Genomic DNA, 20,034 nt, shown 5'->3' on the forward strand with positions numbered 1-20,034 from the left:
GAAAGCCCGGTTCCTCCGGGTACCCACCCGCGGTGGCCGGCCCTCCCACCTCTCCCAAAATTGGCCCAACCAATCGTCAGCCTCTCACCTCCTACAGCAGGTGACCCATGGCCAATCGCCAGGGGTCTCTTTGCCGGGAGCGGACAGGCCCAGCCAATCGGGGCGGCCCCTAGGCCGAGCGGGGCGGGACGGGGCAGAAGGGAAGAGGTGTCCCGGGGGGCCGGCTGGACCTGGCCGCACTGACTGCGCCTCAGCCCTGCGTGCCGCGTGGGGGGAGCAGAAGGGGTGCTCGGAAGCGGCCCCCGCTCCCTCCCTTGGAGGCACAGAGGGCGGGGGGCCTTGGCGAATGGCTTTCTTGCTGGCCAGTTGCGGAGTGAGTAGACCCGAGGGTCTGGGAGAGGGGCCGGCCCTCATCCCTGAGTCCCCGGGGTCCCTGCTGTCTGCCCGGGCCGGGGGCGCGACAGTCGCCCTCTCCCTACCTCCTCCCCGCCGCCCCCTGGGGTGAGTGGAACGCGGGCGTGCAGGCCCCTCTTCCCGGGAGCTCACTTCCTCGCCCGCAGGAGGTGGAGGCTGGGGCTCGGGGCCTCCTGTTCCACCGACTCATTCGCCACCAAACCAGATTGGAGACTCTTCTCTTTTTCGATTCATGTTTTGGAACTCTGTTTTCCTTTGGAGCGCTGTCTGAAGATACTTATTTTAAACACAAGAATTAAGCTTTCTCTTCATGTGGAAGCCTAATTTGACCAGTAGCCCATTAATAGAATCTCCAATTGCAGGCCATTTTCTGTTGTTGTTTTATTTTTGGCATTGTGTTCTTACCTGGCCCAGTTTTTGGGTTGTGTAATGATTATGGGTGTTATTTGTATATGTGTGGGAGGAGGGAGGTGGTTTTATGGTTTTGGGGTAGCTTGTGCAAAAATATTGAAAGCTTTGGAATAGTTGTATGGGGCTAGGTTTAGCTTCTCAGCACCGCTTAGTTATGGAAAGTTGAGTATAATGAATAGATTAGGAAGCATGTTTGGAATCATGTATTTTTTTTTGCAGCGTTCATACTCTATTTTGCTATGAATCAGTGAGATGTATTGACCTTCTTTTTGCTAATTTAAAGTAACGTGGTTTTGCTTGTTAAATTGTTTACTTTTAGCTGTGCAGGAAATTAAAAATAAATCAAGTAATTATTTTCCTTATTTCGGTGGAGAAACTGGGAGGAATCTTACAATAGTAGTTGTAGTTTTAAGAGCTTTTGTAGTGAACTTTAACTTGGAAATTCTCATCCGCTATCTGTGAATCACCATCTCTTAGTAGGTTGCCTGTATTGAACTGAGTAGGTGATAAAGCCCTTTAATGAATAGTGTTAACATCTCTCATTTGCTTTTACTTAATTTTAATTTTTTTTCACTTTTTGTGCAGTCCAGCAAGAGACAACTGAAATAAAGATACCATATTACCTCTTCTAGCACAGAGAAGATATAAACCACTGAAAATCAGATTTTTGGTCTGAGAGGCTTAAATGGGAAATGAGAGGTAACAGAGAAGCTGGATCTGTTTCCAGACTGTCTTGAGTTTGGTTTTCACAGAGATGACATGATCAAGTGTTCCTCAAGAAAACTAGGCTGCAGAGGTTATGGTCACATCCATTTTGAAATTTCTAAAGTTCTGGATGGTGTGTGTTGTTGTTTTTTTAATGTGAAAGATTGTGTTTGGTGTAATAATCTAACCACTTAGCTATCCACAATTAAAATGAAGACCAGCAGAGAATTTAGTACAATGTAAATTTAGTTTAGCCAGGAAAGAGCATTGTGATACTAACACATTCTGCTGATTGGAAAATCTGGCTGTTGCGTGGTTTGCAGTCTATTGCTTGAGAAAGAGGATATCAGACTTTTATTCTAAAAAGCAAATTCTAGAATGTCCCTGAAGAGATGTCAAGTTCTATTAGTATCTAAACTAACTGATATTTATGGGGATTCTATAGAAGAAGACAGTTTTTATGATTATTTAATATACTTAGCCTAAAATTATATTTAGGAAGATTTTTCAGTAAATATTTAAACAAAGATTACATTTGAAGGAATAGTTCTTAGGCTCAAAATACAGCTAAGCCAAGTATCTGTTTCTAAAAGTTCTACTACACACAGGCAATTTAAAGCTATTTTCCATGTCCATCACTAGATCCTTTTAAACTTGCCTTACTAATATCTCTTGGATTTGATCTCTTTTTTTCCCCATATGATATACTTTAATTCAAGCCCTCATCATCTATCACCTAGACTTCAGCAAAACTTTTTTTTTTACCTAGACTTTTGCCAAATCTCCTAACTGGTCTCTCAAGTCACTAGACTCCCTCTCCCCATACTCTTTATCCAAAATTATATCCAGCTGAGTCACTCCTGTGCTTAACAATGTTTTGGGTTTCTCTTGCCAAAGTCCAGCTGTGTGGCCTGTCCTTCAAGGCCTTTCTCAACCTAGTCCTAATTTTTTCTCTCGAGTCTGGACTCAGCTGCAGGTACTCTACCCAAGACATCTACTCTAGCACTGTGAACTGTTAATTGTTTAGAACATGCCAAAGCCTTTCATAGCTCTTTTGTCTTTTCATAGCCTTTCCCTTCTGCTTAGAATTATAATTGCACAGAATTCTGTCAAGTGATAAAATCTCCAGTTCTTCCTTTAACACACAGCTTGTGTGTTACTTTTTCTTTGTTTTTTATCAGGCAGAGCAAGTTAGAATTACTCTTGACCTTTGTGTGCTCCAACAGCACTTATTCATATCTCCATATTACATCCTTCACTAGATTGCATTCTACATTTTTTGTTCACATATCTGATACTTACACTCCAATCTCCTAGGGACCAGAGGTCCTTATTCCTCTTTGTATCCCCATGGCCTTTGTCCTTAGTCCAATGCTTGGCACATAGCGCTCAGTGCTTTTTAAATGATTAAAATATGTGACTTTATTTCCTCAGTGTGCAAACCTTTAGCTCAGTTGTACTGGAATTAGGTTTATGCGTTTAAGTTAGAGATGTTTCCTAAGTCACCCTTCCTCTCCCTTCTTCTCTGAAATCAATAAAAATATATTTAAAAAAATAAAAAAAGATGTTTTCTAAGTCACCAAGCTCCCTAGTGGCTGCGGCACCTGAGAGACAAGATTGGAGAAAATGTTTAAAAACTATGTTATAAATGGTGAGCAGATTCCCAGCTAAGCTGCCCACCCCCGCAGTTGATATGCCCTCTACTATAGTTGAAAGAATGCTAATAGCAGTGCTGGCACAAATTGATTCTGTGATAGTATCATAGGAAAAAGAGTTTGTTGCTAACTAGAGAAGTAGGGGAGACTAATTGGAAGGGGTGAAATTTGAGTTTATTTCAGAAGATTAGGTAATGATTAATTATATTTGCTATTATCTGTAGTGTCCTTAAAGATGTCCTTTGAAATGATGATCGTACCTGGCACATAACAGATATTCAATGAATATTTGTATCACGAAGGAATAATAGTGGTTGCTGAGTGTGTGTGCCTGCACATGTGAGAGAGGGCGGGGCAGGGAGAAAGACTGACCCAAACTTGTTCTTTCTACATCGGAGTTCATTTATTTTAGGAGACATAATTACGAACTTTGCTTCTTTGCTCTATTGACTTAGCGACTTTATTTTTTCCAAAATGTGCCATTGAACCAAGTTATGTATTCTGCTTACTCAGTTGTTTCTTTGCATTCTCTGTATTCCAGGCTATGTTTTAAAATCTGGTTGCATTAAGTCTTTCTCACTCAGTTTTAAGGTTACACTAAGTGATAGAGTTTATTATTGTTTTAACATTTTTTGCCATACCATGGAGGACTTGGCTGCAGTTGGAACCTGTAAGCTCTTATTGCCTTTACTTAAATGAAATGAACTTTTTAAAAAAAGTAAGTGGACCCCAGGTTTTTCCAATATGGTGAGGTATTTACAAACCTTGTTTACCTGGAGATACTGACTTCATAGAATCCTGAAACTGGAAGAGATCTTGGAATTTTAATTCAACCTCTACCTGTTTTTATGGTGGAGGAAATAGACTTAGAGAAGCCAAGTGATTTGCCCAAGGTCACACAATTAGAGAACAGAACAGCGAGGACTAGGGCCCTATGATTCTTGCTCTTTTATTTTTTTAGAGAACCAAGGTGCTGCTCTGGTGTTGCTTTCCATCCATGGCTGGCTTTATTCCCCAGACTCCAGTAATTTTTCCAGGTTAGCTGCTAATTTCAATTTCAGCATTTATATCTGAAAAATATCATCTTGTACTTCTCCAAGAGAATATTATTCCTCATTTTGGCATCATCCTGCTTTCCGGCCTCCCTTTGTGCTTATTCTAGCCCTGTGTCTGGGAGTATACCTGCCTTTTCTGGTTGTTCTCCATTTTCCTGCAGATTCATTCTCTGCTTTTCTTTGCTCTCAGCTTCAGGAGGCTGACCTTTACAGCCTGTGTCACCTGGCATCCTTTATCCTCTGGCTTCTGGTTAGGGTTAGCTGATGGGAAGCAACAACGGAAGATTGAAGAGAGAAACTCTGCGGGTATTTAATCTTCTTGCTCCTTTTCTGATTTGATGCTTTTCTAGCAGTGGCTGTTTCCTACAACTAGAGTGTCCTTTGAGTAGCTCCTTCTTTGATTGGTCCATGGTTAACATTGTTCCCTTCCTTCTTCCTTCAGTTTAGGATGATGAAGGCTTCCCTGCCTTTCCTAATTTCCAAGTACTTCAGCATGCCTTCTTAGTTTCCTTAACCCTACCCTCATGTCTCTAGTCACATTAAATAGAGGTTCAGACATCCCATCTCATTATGCTGTTTCCAGTGGGGCCCACTGCTACAATACTTTCCCCCTCCCCATCTCTGTCCAAATCCTGAATTCAAAAAAGATGACCTCTGTGAAACCTAACTCATCCCCTTTAACATTCTCCTTGGTATCTCTTAGTACCTTTCTCGTAACACTTATTTTATCATGCTTGGATCAGTTATTTGTAGATAGATGTTTATCTCCTCTAACTAGTAGCCCATCATGTGATATTGCACTTGGTAGGCCGCCTGCCGCCTCCATGGGAGCCACGCTGCTTCCACGGGAGGCGGGCCTGCCGTCTCTCTGGGCCTGCGCTTGGCCACGGAGGCTGTGGCCGGCCCCCCATCCCGGTCCGTGTCCGCTCTGACAGGGGCTGGCCCAAGCTGGGCGTGGCGATGAAGCAAGCATTCCACCAGGCCGCTCACACTGCCTGCTCTCAGTGGCCATCCCCCTGGGACTGGGGGACTCTGGTGGGGCTGAGAGGACTGGGTGCCGCCATCTTGTCGCTATGGGTGCTGCCATCTTTTGTGATGGAGTGATGGTTAATTTGCATATTACCCTTTTATTAGATAGGATAGATTTGAAACTTCTTAGGGCAGGGTCTATATCTATTTCATCTTGGCATTCCCCAGATTGTCCAGAAGATACCATAATCATAGAGATTCCCACTGAATAAATCATTATAATGCTGAGTTCTAAGCCCAGAGCAATATGTGTAAAGCAGTGCTCATAAGATTTGTCACAAGAGAATGTGTTCTTAAAGGAACAGGTTAGTTGTCATTGCCGGGTCTTATAATGCCTTGCCTCCTATTCAATTTTTCATTTTTTCTTAAAAACTTTTAATTAGCCTTTAAAAATTCAGATCCAGACTTATAAAATAAAGCATTTTTAATAACTAAAGTTATTTTTTTCATGAATACTCTATGATCTGCAAGAACTTCTTATACTTTGACTACGTTTTGTTTAAAAGGCAACAAGTAAACACGTTTCAGAATTCCTTATTTCATTCACTTTTAACATTTTTGTTGAGTACTTGCTACAAGCCAAGCACTAGCCAGGGGGATACAGTAGAGAACAAAATAAGTCCTGTATTCATGGGCATATATTCTGGTCGTAATTTAGACCATCTTGATATATTTCTGACATCTATCAAAATAAATCAGGGTAATTTGTATTACACTTTAAACAGCTTTAGCAATAACTGAACCTGTTTCCTTCCATTTGATATTTACTGGAAGCTAAAGTCAGATATATAAAAACTGTTTTGGCATATATAATTTTTAAAGGGTAAATGCCAGACCAGTTATAGAATTTATTCTTTTTATTTCATGGTGGTTGTTTTTGCTGTTTTGTTTGGTTGGTTTGTGTGAGATAAAAGCCTTTTAGGACTGAGTATTCCTTGGTCTGATTACTGTATCATTTGCTCCCTTGGATGTTACTTTTCTCTATGATATTTTTCTATACAGAGAGATCCAGTTTTGTTAGAGGAATATATGAGGTTTTATTTTTTAAAACATAATCAGATTTTCAACAAGGATTATGTTATGAATGAGAATTTTGCAGTTATTTCCAAACTTGAACTACTAAGACACTCAGTTTAAGGATTTATGTGTTTAATGTGAATTTCTTCTAGTTATTCATAGAGCAAATTTTCAGGAAACTTACCTAAAACATTTGGGGTTTTTTTTGTGGATCCCTATAAATACTGAGACTTTTTGCTTTCCAAAATGCTGTTAAGCTGAATGATAGGCAGTAGTCTGAGGTTGGAGAGGGAAATAATGTATTTTTTCCATCTCATGCTGGTAAGACATGCTGGTCAGAGCTCATTTAAATCCTGGAATGACTTACCCTCTGACTTTTAAGACATTCCTGTTAGCCTGACCAACTAATGTGTGAAAAGAAAAGCTTTGACTGATTGCCAATATCACATGGTCAGACAGTGCTTTGTTGGGAATTATGTAGGAGGTATTTTTGTTTTTTATCAATTTGCTTTTTGAATGTTGAGTCATGATCATGTTATTAGCGGGAGGGATGTGGGGAGAAAATTAGGTATTCTGCTTTGTTTTACTGGCCATCATTCTCAGCATTTATTCTAGTATAGTGGTGATGGTTAATTTTTAAATGCTTTTTTGCTAGTTTGTGCTTTATCTATAAATGATGTTATAAATTCATTATGCTACATTTTATTTTGCTTGGAAAGGTGGATCTGAGCAGCTTGAGCATTGCCAAATTTACTTTCTTAAGACACTAGCATTTGTAGATAATGTTAAAAGAATAATGCAGATAATTTTGGAAGCTGAAAGTTAAACAAAATTTTAAAAATATCATCTGTGCAGTTTCAGAATATTTTTTACATAAAGCTTTTGAATTAAAATAAATGCATACTTATGAAAACATCAGACAACATGAATGTATAAAGTAAAGAACTGTCTCAAGTTCCCCCGTTCCCTCAATCCCACTCCCCAGGAGTAATATATATGTTTCATGTGTTTTATTTCAGTGTGTGTCTGTGTGAATAAAATAGTTTTTTTAAATGTAACTTCTCTATTACTCATGTCTCCACTTACCTAGCATAAGGTAAAGACTAAGTTAATAATAATTGACTTGAATTCAGGTGTCTCTTTTGTTTCTGTTGTTTGCTTTGTACATTCAGAGTCTATAAACTTATGTTTAAAGTAATTTGCTACTTCCTGAAACCTCTTAAGCAGTTTATATGCTTTCTAGACCTTTATATCTCTAAAATGCTAATTACATACATTATATAGAGAGAAACCTTAATAATATCTTGGTCAAACTGGGGCACTTTTTAGAGTAAGGAGGTTGCTAATAATTTTGCTGAGACAACAGGCAGAAACAGGGACTATTTCATACAAACTAGGATATTTGGTCATCTTATTTATAAACTGCAAGTTTTTGTTTTATATAGTTTTGACTAACTTTTTATATGGCTTTATTAAATAAATTTGGGGAGACTTTTGGATGGACAAGTTATCAGTGATTTAAATAGAGTAAGATGGTACTAATTACAAACCTTTTTTGTGTGGGTGAGTCACCAAATCACTTTATGGAATCAATATTAGTGGTTTGTTCTATAAGTCACAGAATGGTGTCAGTGTTAGATAAAGAGATCATAAAGAATAAGCAATTGTGCAGAAAGTTGTGATTAAAGTGCATGAATTTTGGCAATGGAGTCTGTAACTCATTCTTCTTTGGCAAAGCAGTCCTTTTTGTCCTAACTATATGAGCAATTCAGATTTGTTTTGTGGTATTTTTTAAACAGAAACTCAATGTTATGCATATTAATTGTTGTGCATATAATGCATAAGCTATTTTCTCTGTAAAAAAGATAAAAGTGATTCTGCTTTTCGAAGAACTAATGTATTTTCAAAAATCAGATTATTTTATGAGAAAAGGCTTTCTTAATATCATTTGCCTCTGTTACCAAGGTAATAATTCAGTGCTATTTACCTTTTCTGATTCAGGCATAATACCCAATACTTTTCTGAACATCTCATATGGAATTTTTTGTGTGTGTCCAAGACTGTATTTTATCACTGTTTTGTCTGTTGTTCATACCTTTTTGATTACTATTTTCTTCTTCAAAGTTAACTTACTGTTCATTTTTTTAAAGGACTATTAAATACAATTTATATCCTTTTCTTGATTAGATCTCTATTAAAGTTGCATATTTTTATGGTATTATTTAGTTATTCGTCCATTTTATTTTTATCCATCAAATATTCATTGAGTTTTTACTTCTCTGTGTTAGGTACCACTGTAAGGCCTGGGATGCAGTGGTGAATCTTGGTTATTTACCATTCCAAATTATGAAGAGGAAGTAGAACACCTACTGTTGTGTTACTTTACACATATTCTCTCATTTTATCTTTCCAACAACCTTGAGTGGAGGAAGTGGAGGTGGAGAAAGTAACTTCACCTGATTATACAGGTTAATTGGTTAGGAAGCTAAAGATTCAGGATTTAAAACTACATCAGTCTTAACCTTAAAGCTTATGCTCATTTTCACTATATCAAGCTCCTTTGGGCAACATTTTTTTTCTTAATCATCACCCAAGGATATTTTTTCCATTGATTTTTAGAGAGAGTGGGAGGGAGGGAGGAGGGGGAGAGAGAGTAATATGGAAGTAAGAGAAACATCTCTTGGTTGCCTCCCACATGCACCCCCATCCCTGCAACTGAGGTATGTGCCCTTGTCTGGAATCGAACCCATGACCCTTTGGTCCAAGGGTTGACGCTGTAACTATTGAGCAAAACCAGTCAGGGCTCCTTCAGGCAATTTTTAGATTACATTTTAATGCTCTTATGCTATGAATTCTTTTCAAGTATCATTGTGACTTAATGGAAAAGTGTAATGGATTTGAAATCCAAAGACTAGGTTGAAATCTCAATTAAAAAAAATAATCCCAGCTGCATGAGTTAGGTAAGCACTACCTTACTATCTGTCTTACGGCTTTGTGATAACGAAGTGAGAAAACATGTACAGCATATAGCAGAAAACTTAATATCCTGAAAAAAAGTTATTTTTTTCTTTCTTTTTCTTTCTATTTTTTGTTAATCCTAGCCAGAGGATATTTTCCCATTTATTTTTAGGGAGAGTGGAAGAGAGAGGTAAAGACAGAGAGAAACATCGATGTGAGAGAAACACACCAGTTGGTTGCCTCCTGCATGAGCCCAACCAGTGCCTGGGCTGGGGAGGAGCCTGCAAACATGCCCTTGACCTGAATCGAACCTAGGACCCTTTGGGCCACAAGTCGGTGCTCTGTTCACTGAGCCAAATCGGCTAGGGCCTGAAAAATATTTTAATATCTATTATGCATCTATAGAGAATCAGAACTATGAAAAAAGACCCTACTTTTAGGCCATTCTTGGGGTACCTAGCAGTTGTTGTTAAGAAAGCTATAGCTTCCACGTTCATAAAAATGAAGCTATTAATTTGGAGCCTTAGCTTATCAGAACATTGATTTAAGTGGAAAATATCTTCCTGAAGATACAGTGGAGGAATTTAATAATAGCCTCAATTTTATAGACATTTTAAAATTGATAATCTCAACTCCAAATGAATTAATAGCTGGGTATTGTTTAGGATTAAAAATAGGGAGCAATTCTTACTCTTAGAACTTCTCTATACCTAAATCCTGTTCTTTCCTTAGCTGAAGTGGATAAACAACAAACATCAGGGATTGTAAATGTTTCTAAATTTTCAATCTAAGGAAATTACAGATTAGCATTCTCCACATAGAATCATGGTTTTATTACTATTTCTGGTTTCTTTAATATGCTTTTTTTCATCATTAAGCCAGATTCTAAATCATTTGGTAAGAAGACAAAATGGTGTCTTTCCTCAAAAAAACTTAATTTGTTAGCAAATTTCTAAGGAACAGAAAGCCATTAAGTTTGGCATTCTTTTTTTTTTTTGCCATTTGCTGTTCATGTATCTACTTTTCCTCTGTATAATTACAGATTTTTCTCTTATTATTCCTTTACTTAATTATTGATGTCAGACTCACAGCATGGTAACTTTCTATTCTCTTTTTTCCTTACCTTTATGGAAGATCAGTACCACACTTGCTTTTTTCCAGTCTTCTGGTATCTCTCCAGTTCTTGAATTTTCAAAAATAATTGTAAGTGATTCAATTGTAAGTATATGCTATACTTCTTTCATTGGATGAAAGTGTATCTGTGATGCATGTCACCTGAAATTGCTAATTGTGAACATTAACTTTCCAAATACTCTCATATTTTAATCAAAACAACATTTCTGCAAAGTTTTCATTATTTTAATTATATGCTTTGTGCTTTGCTAATTTTTAACAATCATCTGCTTTTGTCTGGATTCATGACATTTATTTTTCACTGGGAGACTTATTTTTATTGGGGGAAGGGAGGGGAGTGTTTTTCCTTTGTTAAAATTTTAAGCTGTTATTTCCTTTTACAGTTTTACTGATAATTCTGTGTTATGCTGAACTTTTCTATGAAACTGACATGGAATATTGTCTCTATTTCTAATATATTTTTGTTTTCTCTTTTTGCAAGATATTTTTACTGAATAACAGTTTTGTCCTGTATAAGAGAAAGCACTGGATATAGCCAGGGTACTTAGTCCTTAGTTTTGCTGTGAAATAAGATTTGATATGTGAAAGTAATTACTCATTTGTGAATTTCTTTTTTTATAATGTTATTATTCAGCTATAGCCCTTCTCCTTGTGCTATTCTCAGTTCCTCAAATTACCTATAAGTTTCTAATTTCCTGATTCTGACCTCAGAAGACCTTAAACCACCTTTTTTCACCTGTCCCTCCACTGTTCATTACTCTTCCTCCGTCATTAGGAATTACATTAACAGTTCTTACTTTATCTCAAAAATTGCCTCCTGTACTGTTTTAGTTTTAATAAGAGAGTCTCCCCAAAGCAGCTACAATTAATATGTACTTCAGTTTTAAGGACATACCTTTCAATACCCTTCTTTTTTTAATGGGGGTGATGTATTCAGTTATGAGTATGTATAAAGTATAAATAGTGTTTAATGTTCCAAGTCATCAATAGAAATTCATTTAAGTTTGCCGACATTTGTTAGCTTTGAGAAGTGTCTTCTGAGAAAAGTGATACTGCTCACCATAAGTATTAGAAAGATAATAGGGAGTACTTTTATACAGCTTTGAGGCCGTATGATATTCTTCTACTAGTCTTGATATTATTTTTAAAATTTCTCTTCAGTTGGGCCAGATGTGTGCCTCTGTGTAATATTTTAAGTTAATTACATGAATCCTGATAAAAAATCATATATTACTCTTCTTGACTTTATATATATGTATTTTAGGTTTCTTTATTAGCCAAGTATTCTTACAAATAGTCTATTTTTTAAGAATTACTATACATAAGTAATATTTTTTGTTTGCATAGAGTTCTCATTTAATGCTTAGATTTAGATTTGATTTCTATTGCAGTTTTTCTAATTTAACTTCTTTTACATCACAGGACATTTCATCTTTAATTATCTATAATGGTTGTATGTAATTTAAACTGTAAATGAATTCAGACAGAAATCAAGACAGAACTATGGTTCATCATTATGATAAATTGGGGAGCGGCAACATCTTGGGTCCCAAGTGCCAGAAGTGCTACAGAACCACTTTAGTCAGTACTGAAGGACATAGACAAATGAGAAGAAAAAAAAGATATGGAGAAGAGAGGGAGGAAGTTTGAAAAGGGAAGGGGAGCAAGAACAGAAAGGCTAAGGAGAGGTCATGAAGGAGATATGGGTCCCATGGCACCAGCAGTTGCCACATGGCTGTAGTCAGTGCCACAACAGTCATTCAACACTGAGCTAGTTCTGGAGGGTATAATGTTGAATGGCACAGTTCCCGCTCTTATGGAGCTTATCTTTTTGATAAGTCAATTATTTAAATATTTAATTATGATAAAATGTGATAGATGTTAGATAATGTGAATAGAGTACTAGAAAGTACATCTGCTTGATTCTCAATCTGCAGATTGAGATTTATTTAAAATATAGGTTGTTTAATTCATTTGAAATATGAAGTCTTAAAGGGTCTGCCATGTTCTAAGTTATTTTCAAAGACAGACCAACCTTAACATAGTAAAGGACCATATTCTGTTTTTTATGATCGGTTTTAAAACAAAACTCCATTAAAGAGGATATAAATAAGTGTTGTATCTTACATTGTAAATGTTGAATCGAAAGATGAATAGTTAATGACTTTAGGGAATTCTTATGAAAAAGTTTGTTAGGCAGTAATAAGTTCCTTGTCTTTAGATACTCAAGCAAAGATTAAATGACTTTCAAAGATATTATAAGTCACTTCTATGAGTGGAAGGTTGGATTAGGTGGCTTTGATTCTATGTACTGTAAGTCAATTTATAGTGAAAAGTGCATTTTTCTAGATTTGAGAAAATTACTATCAATTCCTTGTCTGTGTTACTGATAAATTTGTAAATGTTATTTTATTGATTGCAGATGGGCAACTGTATATGTAGATTTTGTTTTTAAGGTACACCAAAGATTTATGGATGACTGTGCAGGGGAGTTTAGGCCAGTTCTGGGATTTTAAACTAATAACTGTTGTAATAAACTTTCTGTCATACCTTTCATACAGAAAGATGGGTTGCTGAGTAGATCTTTGACTTGGATGTTGTGCCATGTGGAGTTTATTCTAACGGTATAGGAATGTTGTGGAAGACTAGAGGCAGGACTGAGAAAAGAGCCAAAGTGTGAAGTTCATATGATTAAAGGGTTCTGAGGTAGTTGAAGACTTAATTCATGTGGGTTTAAATCCCAGTAATTTAAATCTAATTTGTTTCTATGTATTGATAGAGACTTTTAGTGGATAAGGATTGTTCAAAAGCGTAGGTTAATTAGATTTTACAATGGTAGTTCTAAGTGGATTCAGAAGAGGGAAAATTCTTTAGAAATCACTTTCTCTCTTTCCAAGATGCTTCACCTTTTATTCATTTTTGAATGTGCCATTGACCTTTTTGATATTTAGTAAGAACAATGTATTTAGCTGACTTAACTGCGTTTTATAATTAAATTATTTATAATATTATATTGCTTTTTTAAACAAAACATAAACCAAGCCAAGCAGTCCTTCTATTTTTTTTTGGAGGTGTGGGGAGGGAGAGGTATAGTAATGTGGAAATAAATTACTCCTTTCTAAGAATAGTACAATAGTAACTCTGAAATGTGACGGATTTATCCTTCCTTTCTACATCTGTTATTATCCTACTGCACATCATAAATGTTTCTAATAGGAAGTTTTTTGAGTTATCTTTTAAAATGAAGCTATTTAGCCACACTTTTATAAATATATGTGGGTTTGGCATACATAGTTTTATGATTTTTTTCTTATATTTTATTTTTATACGTGACATCTCACATTGGGAAGAGGTTTTCCAATACTAATTTCAAGCAGTTTCTTTACAAACATGTAAAAATGTAGGCAGTTTATTGCCTTTGAATTTGAAAAAGGAATGCATTGATTTTCTCATGGTCTAAACAGGACTTACGTTTTTATTGTTTTGATTCAGAATTTAAATTTTAGTTTAGGAAGAGCAACAATACTAATAGTAGTAATTGATAGTGTTAGTAACTATATGTTCTTAGTAGAGGTAGTAGCTGCCACATTAATATTAGTAGGAGAGGACGCCTGTATTTTGTTAAGTAAGAAAAGAGGGGCTTAGAGAGACACAATATCTGCTAGTAACTGAGCTGCAATTAGAAACCAGGTTTGCCAACCCATTGGTGTTTCCATAATACTATACCATCTCAATCTGGTGTTTAAGATAAGGGCTGTGGAAGTGCTTCAGTCACGTTTAAGGTATTACACAAAGATGAGGAATTAGTGTAATAAAAAGTGAATTCTGACCTCAGTTTACCAAAATGGGGAATGTGAAAATGATGAGTATATGTTGGCCAAAGGCGGGGAAGATAGGACAAGTGAGAGTCAAGTATATAGTATGTTGAACTACTATTTTTCACCCATTTACAGAGTTCTGTGGCTAGGTGGGAATGTGACATTAGTAGTTCCAGACCCTTATTTCCCAGTTTAACTGCATGACATCTGAGCATGCAAATATGGCAAGCTAATAGTCTTGTTCAGTCTCCAACGTTTTGTCTTTTACACCCAGGATTGATGTGTTTTTCATGTAAGAGATGATTAAGAACTCAAAAGTTTCTTTTGAGTAAGTAGAGTTAAAAAATAGGAATCCCATGCTCTTGGAACTTATAAATTTTAGGGTACAAAAAGTAGGACATGCAAATGCCAGACATTAAACTGAGAAATAAGTGGTCTTCTAAATAAGTAAACATTTACGCCTTGTCCAGAGTGTAGTGTTTATGCCAAGGGGGAAAGTGAGGAGGGAACTTGATTAAGACAGAAGTGTTGTCAGTTTCACTTACAGTACTCTTCTTAGACAAAGTAAGAATTCTTAGGTTATTATTTTTTTCTTTTAATAAGGGAGGAGGAGGAAAACAGCTAATGAGGTGGGTTAAGGAACTGGAGAACTAAGTAGTAAGAATATGAAGTTAAAATTAAAGGACTGGAGGGATGGACTGAACAAAAAGTAGAGGGAAAATAGGTAATGTAGGTTGTTTTGTGTATGTTCCTTTAGCTGAATTACTGTTGGTCTGGAGGTGACTGGGAGCTTTTATGGGGCTTTTTGGGAGAAAAGAAAGTGATTCTGAATAGCAAGGTGAATCCAAATTTGAGAACCAGCACGTGTTAATTGATGACAAGGGAATAGTGCTAGAAGTTCATGAGGAGATTGATGTGCCATCGTCCTTGGAGAATTTAAATAATTTAAACAGACCTCTTATTTTTGTAAAAGTACTGTATTTATTTTAAAAATTATAATGCCATGTGTGAATGATGAAGTATCTTTTGTACTATTAAGTGTTGCTTGGGTATTGCTAGATTTATTGTAAATTTTCTTTTTCTCTAGGGTCTGGATTCAGGATTTGTTCCTAGTGTCCAAGACTTTGATAAGAAACTTACAGAGGCTGATGCTTACCTGCAAATCTTGATAGAACAATTAAAGGTATGGCATTTGTTTATATATTGAATTTATATAAAGTAGCAAATGTTATTGAGCTTGATTTTGAGTAAAAACAGTTACTGATTTGATATTAATTTACAACCCTTTTGTGGTTCTTCACTAATTTTTAAAGCTGATTTATTAAAAGATTTTGGTGACTTAATTTCAAAGATCTTTATCTATAATAATATTGATAAATAGTATATGTACATAATGTACTTTTTTGGTCATTAAAAAGGTAAATATAAAAAGGTAAATATCTAGACATAATTAGAAGAAAGCAAGACAAGATTAGCTTCACATTCTGTTTAAAAATTCTATGAAAGTGGTGAACTTTAAGTGGCTCTATTTCTAAGGCCTTGCTTTTTTTTTTTTTTTTTTTAAATCCTCACCTGAGGTATATGGGGGAGAGATGGAGAGAGAGAAACATCGATTGGTTGCTTCCTGCACGTGCCCCAACCAGGGCTAGAGATTGAGCCTGCAATGCAGGCATGTGCCCTTGACCGGAATGGAACTTGGGACCTTTCCATCCACAGACTGACTCTCTATCCATTGAGCCAAACCTGCTAGGGTAGGCCTTGCTTTTTTCATTTGGGGACTTGGGGATTGGGAGAGGTGATTCTCTACTTCCTTTATTATTGAAATAGTCTTCTTCAGTTTCGACTTTAAAATTAATTACAACCATAGGTTCTGGGAAGAAAAAAGGGATGTTGATAAACTTAAATGACAAAGTAGAAAAAACTTAGGTTTGAATTACTATTTTAAGCTCTTAAAAGTCACATGTTTTACTTGTGATCTCACCAGTGTAATTATTCCTGACCATTTAAAATAATTCAATAGAATTTGACTTGGTACAATGCCTTGAAAAAAAATATACGTTATCTTGAACATACATATAAATCATCCCCGGGAGAAGTGTGCGTAAGAACTAAACTTTGCTTTTCTATGTTTAGTAAATGTGCACAATGTAGTAATGTGGCGTGACTCAATAATCATTTTTTTTAATCCTGTAGCTTTTTGATGACAAACTTCAAAACTGCAAAGATGATGAACAGAGAAAGGTAACTTCATGGTTTGACTTAAATTTTTTTAAATTGAAGAGCCTTTTGGAGAAATAACAGAAGGACCTCAATGTTATTGACTGTTATTGACTTATTATAATACTACTGCCACATAGACTTCAAGGGGAGTTTTGTGGTGAATTTTTGTTATGGTTTCATAACTAAACAAAAGGGCAATGCACAAAATTTTAATATGATACCCTTTTTATAAGTACCATCTTCCTAGGAGTAAGTTTTTTCCTTTTCAGGTATCGCGTTGAAGGTAGAAAGTTATTAAATTTACACATTATCATTTCAAATTAATAAACCAACCTGTAAGAATTTTCAGAATAAACAAGCCACACATGAGTAAACAAAACAAGTGTTGCTTTAATTTTAGTTCTGAATTCTGCCACTGTCCTCCCTTGAATTTCTGACAGCTACTTTATAGTTTGAATATTATTTTCTTTTTTTAATTTACATTTTTTTTCTATCTATGACTAATTTTCCTAATGCAACTTTATTTTTTCCACTTCTGTTGACCATAGTCTTGCATTTGGCTCTTTTACACTTGGTTATAGTAGCATTTCATGTTTAACTCACCTTCCAGTCATAGTTTTTGAATTTAGTACCATGTCATTTTTAAACAACTTAGCACAGTTTAAAGTGATTCTAAAATTAGTATTTTACAATCACAAAGTGAATCTATAGAAAAAACTTATTTTAGGTAAGGAATAAAAATGTTTTATATTGTTTTTACAAGTTATTAATGGAATCACATGAATTTTTATTTGAGGATATAATTCATAAAATGTCTGAATTTTTAATCTAAATATTTGATTTAAATTAAAATAAATAAAGACATGAAGTATAACCAAAAGTACTCCCTTCCCAGCCTGCTTGCACTCAGAGTAATGAGTACATTTTGGTAAAATTCTTTAAATGACTAACCAGTAAAAAACAATAATACCTCTTTGTGCTTCTGATGATTTCTGTTTAAACTTATTATTTTTCACAGAAGATTGAAACTCTCAAAGAGACAACAAATGTAAGTTATATGTTTCATAAATTCTGCCTTTGTGTTAGAAAGTACTTTAAAATGTTATTTGTATGTTAAGCTGCCCCTATTATTAATAAGGGCAATTTAATTTTATGAGATTTTACAAGGGTATTTTAATAACTGTATTGTTTTCTAAAGGAATTTAAATGAATAATTCCTCTAATTGAAATTGACTTTGTGTGCCATTTTATCTTTTTCTGGTCTTGTCTATTTGAGATCCTTGGATAAAAGGTGTCATCTATCCACAGCGTGTTTTCTCTTTTATAAATTAAAATATATTGTAATTCAAGTTTTCTAATGTCCTGGTTTTCTGACATTATATAATGGGCTACTAATGGGCTGCATTTAAAAACAGGCAAAATAGTATCCCACGCTCACCAATATTTTGATAGGATCCTTTACTCTCCATAATTCCATAAAAGTCTTGAATGGATGTTGTAGAAATTTATGGTGGGTTGCCAGCTGTTGAAGATCATTTAGATATTATTCAGTCTAGATTAACATTTTTTGGCATTCCTTAACAATTCGTAGAATTGCTAATAATAACTTCATTTGACACTCACATATTAAAACCCACTGGATATCTAGAGAGGGTGTTTCTTTTGTAGTATAGACCTAAACCCTGTATATTTGAACTCATTTTTATGTATTGAGCTTTAACACCATATGACCATTTTATCCAGGGCAAGAACCTAAAATTAGTGTTTTGTTTTTATAGAGCATGGTAGAATCAATTAAACACTGCATTGTGTTGCTGCAGATTGCTAAAGTAAGTAAATTTTACTTTTGATTACTTTGTTTTAATGATATTTAATAATTATATTTTTCTTAAAAGCCAAAACCTCAGTTCTAAAATGTGTACCTTTCTCCAGTAAATTGTATTGTGGTGTTCCTGGTACTGTTTAACTACTATTGTGTTTGGATGTTACCTATCAGCATGTGCCTGCTTGAAATGAGGACATAGTTTCCAAAACCTTCAACAGAAATGTTTTTCTTAACAAGAAAAGGAATTAAATTTCAGTAGATGTCTTTTTCTCATTTATAATGAAGAGTATAATCAAGATATATTTTTAAAAATTGTGTTACAGATTTCTTTCTGGTACTAAACTACGTTAATGAACCACTATTTAAAATTGCTGTTCTGTATTCATGAAATAAAATATACTTTGAATTATTGTCTATACTACCACTGTATTATCCATAATGCCACTCCAGTGCCTAGAACAGTTGACTGCCACTTATTGGGGGCCTGATAAATAATTGTGAATTTTGAATGAATTTTTCTAATACATAATTTTTCATTGTTACATGGTTTAGTTTTTTTACTATATGTGTGATTTTTTTTTTTTGTTTAGCCACATTTCTGTTGTCCCTTATGAATTAATCTGGGTAAATCTGATTAAACTGATTAAGATATGGGGTTTTTAAATAATAATGAGAGGCAGCATTATATTATCTTTTGGTGCATGGATTCTGGAGCGAGACTGTCTGGGTTTGAATCCTTGCTTCACCATGTGAGCAAGTTTATTCATCCTCTCTGTACTTTGGTCTCCTTTATAAAATGTGGATAATAATAGTACCTGTACCCTTACTGATGGTGTGAGACTTAAATGAATTAGCATTTGTAATGCTCTTATAGCAGGTATACAACAAGTCCTAAATAAGTGTCTGGTAAATAATTTTAGGAGGGCATAAAATTTTAAATGACATTGTCACATGTTGGTAAAAATGGGAGAACTTCCATCTAATACTAATGGAAATATAAATTGATATAGCCACTTTGGAGGACTATTCTAGTAGGATAATAAAATGTTGGAATCAGCTAGTTTGAAATATTACCATCTGAGATCCTAAAGGGATATAAGAAGATAGCTGATTTGATACTTTTATTGTTCTGGGTCAGTTTATTATTAGCTACTTAGAGGCAACATTCTATGGGTAGAAGTTTAAGCTCCTACCAGTTTTGGTTCTTTCATCTTAGAAATTCTAAATGATTATTAGTGCATTGGTTTCCAAACTTTTTGCTGCCCATTGGAATCACCCTGGGCACCTTTAACAGTTCTGATACCTGGCTCCCCTGCTCTCATATTCTGTTATCATTGGTATGGGATGTCACCTGGGCATTGGGAATTTAAAATTTCTGGAAGATTTTGCTATGCAGCAAAGCCTGGGCACCACTCGTTTAGTGGGATTTTCAGGTGGGCTATGTTAACTCAGAAGACTTATTTCTTTCTTTATACCAATAGAGACGGCTAGTGACCACTCATAGGGAACTGCAGAGGAAGTGAGGGGCAGGAGGAGAGAGCAAAGCAGAGATAATCTGGGAGGTTCCTACAGTTGGGGACTTGACCAGCTCTTCATCAAGATTAAGTGAGCCCTGCCTGTGTAGCTCTGTGGTTGAGTGTCGACCTAAGAACCAAGAGGTCATGGTTCAATTCCGTGGTCAGGGCACATGTTCTGGGCTTAACATGTTATGGGGCATGCAGAAGGCAGCCAATCAATGATTCTCTCTCATCATTGATATTTCTCTCTCTCTCCCTCTTTCTTCCTCTCCGAAA

At 35.6% G+C, this 20,034-nt stretch overlaps 1 protein-coding gene across 14 annotated transcripts in view; it reads left to right on the plus strand.

Moving 5' to 3' along the window:
• OSBPL9 (oxysterol binding protein like 9) overlaps positions 1-20,034 on the plus strand; it is a 132,785-nt gene that overhangs the window by 75,578 nt on the left and 37,173 nt on the right. For 4 of the 14 annotated variants that reach the window (XM_006768300.2, XM_006768301.2, XM_006768305.2 and 1 more), the window contains 4 exons: positions 15,284-15,379; positions 16,390-16,437; positions 17,435-17,464; positions 18,195-18,245. In XM_006768300.2, coding sequence (XP_006768363.1) covers positions 15,284-15,379; positions 16,390-16,437; positions 17,435-17,464; positions 18,195-18,245 — 225 coding nt within the window. Of the gene's footprint in view, positions 1-187; positions 502-10,378; positions 10,463-12,950; positions 13,053-15,283; positions 15,380-16,389; positions 16,438-17,434; positions 17,465-18,194; positions 18,246-20,034 lie in introns of those variants that run through there. The other 10 variants (XM_006768298.2, XM_006768299.2, XM_015566933.1 and 7 more) reach the window with 8 other exon arrangements.

The sequence above is a fragment of the Myotis davidii genome, unplaced genomic scaffold, assembly GCF_000327345.1.
Source record: "Myotis davidii unplaced genomic scaffold, ASM32734v1 scaffold79, whole genome shotgun sequence".
Lineage (NCBI taxonomy): Eukaryota > Metazoa > Chordata > Mammalia > Chiroptera > Vespertilionidae > Myotis > Myotis davidii.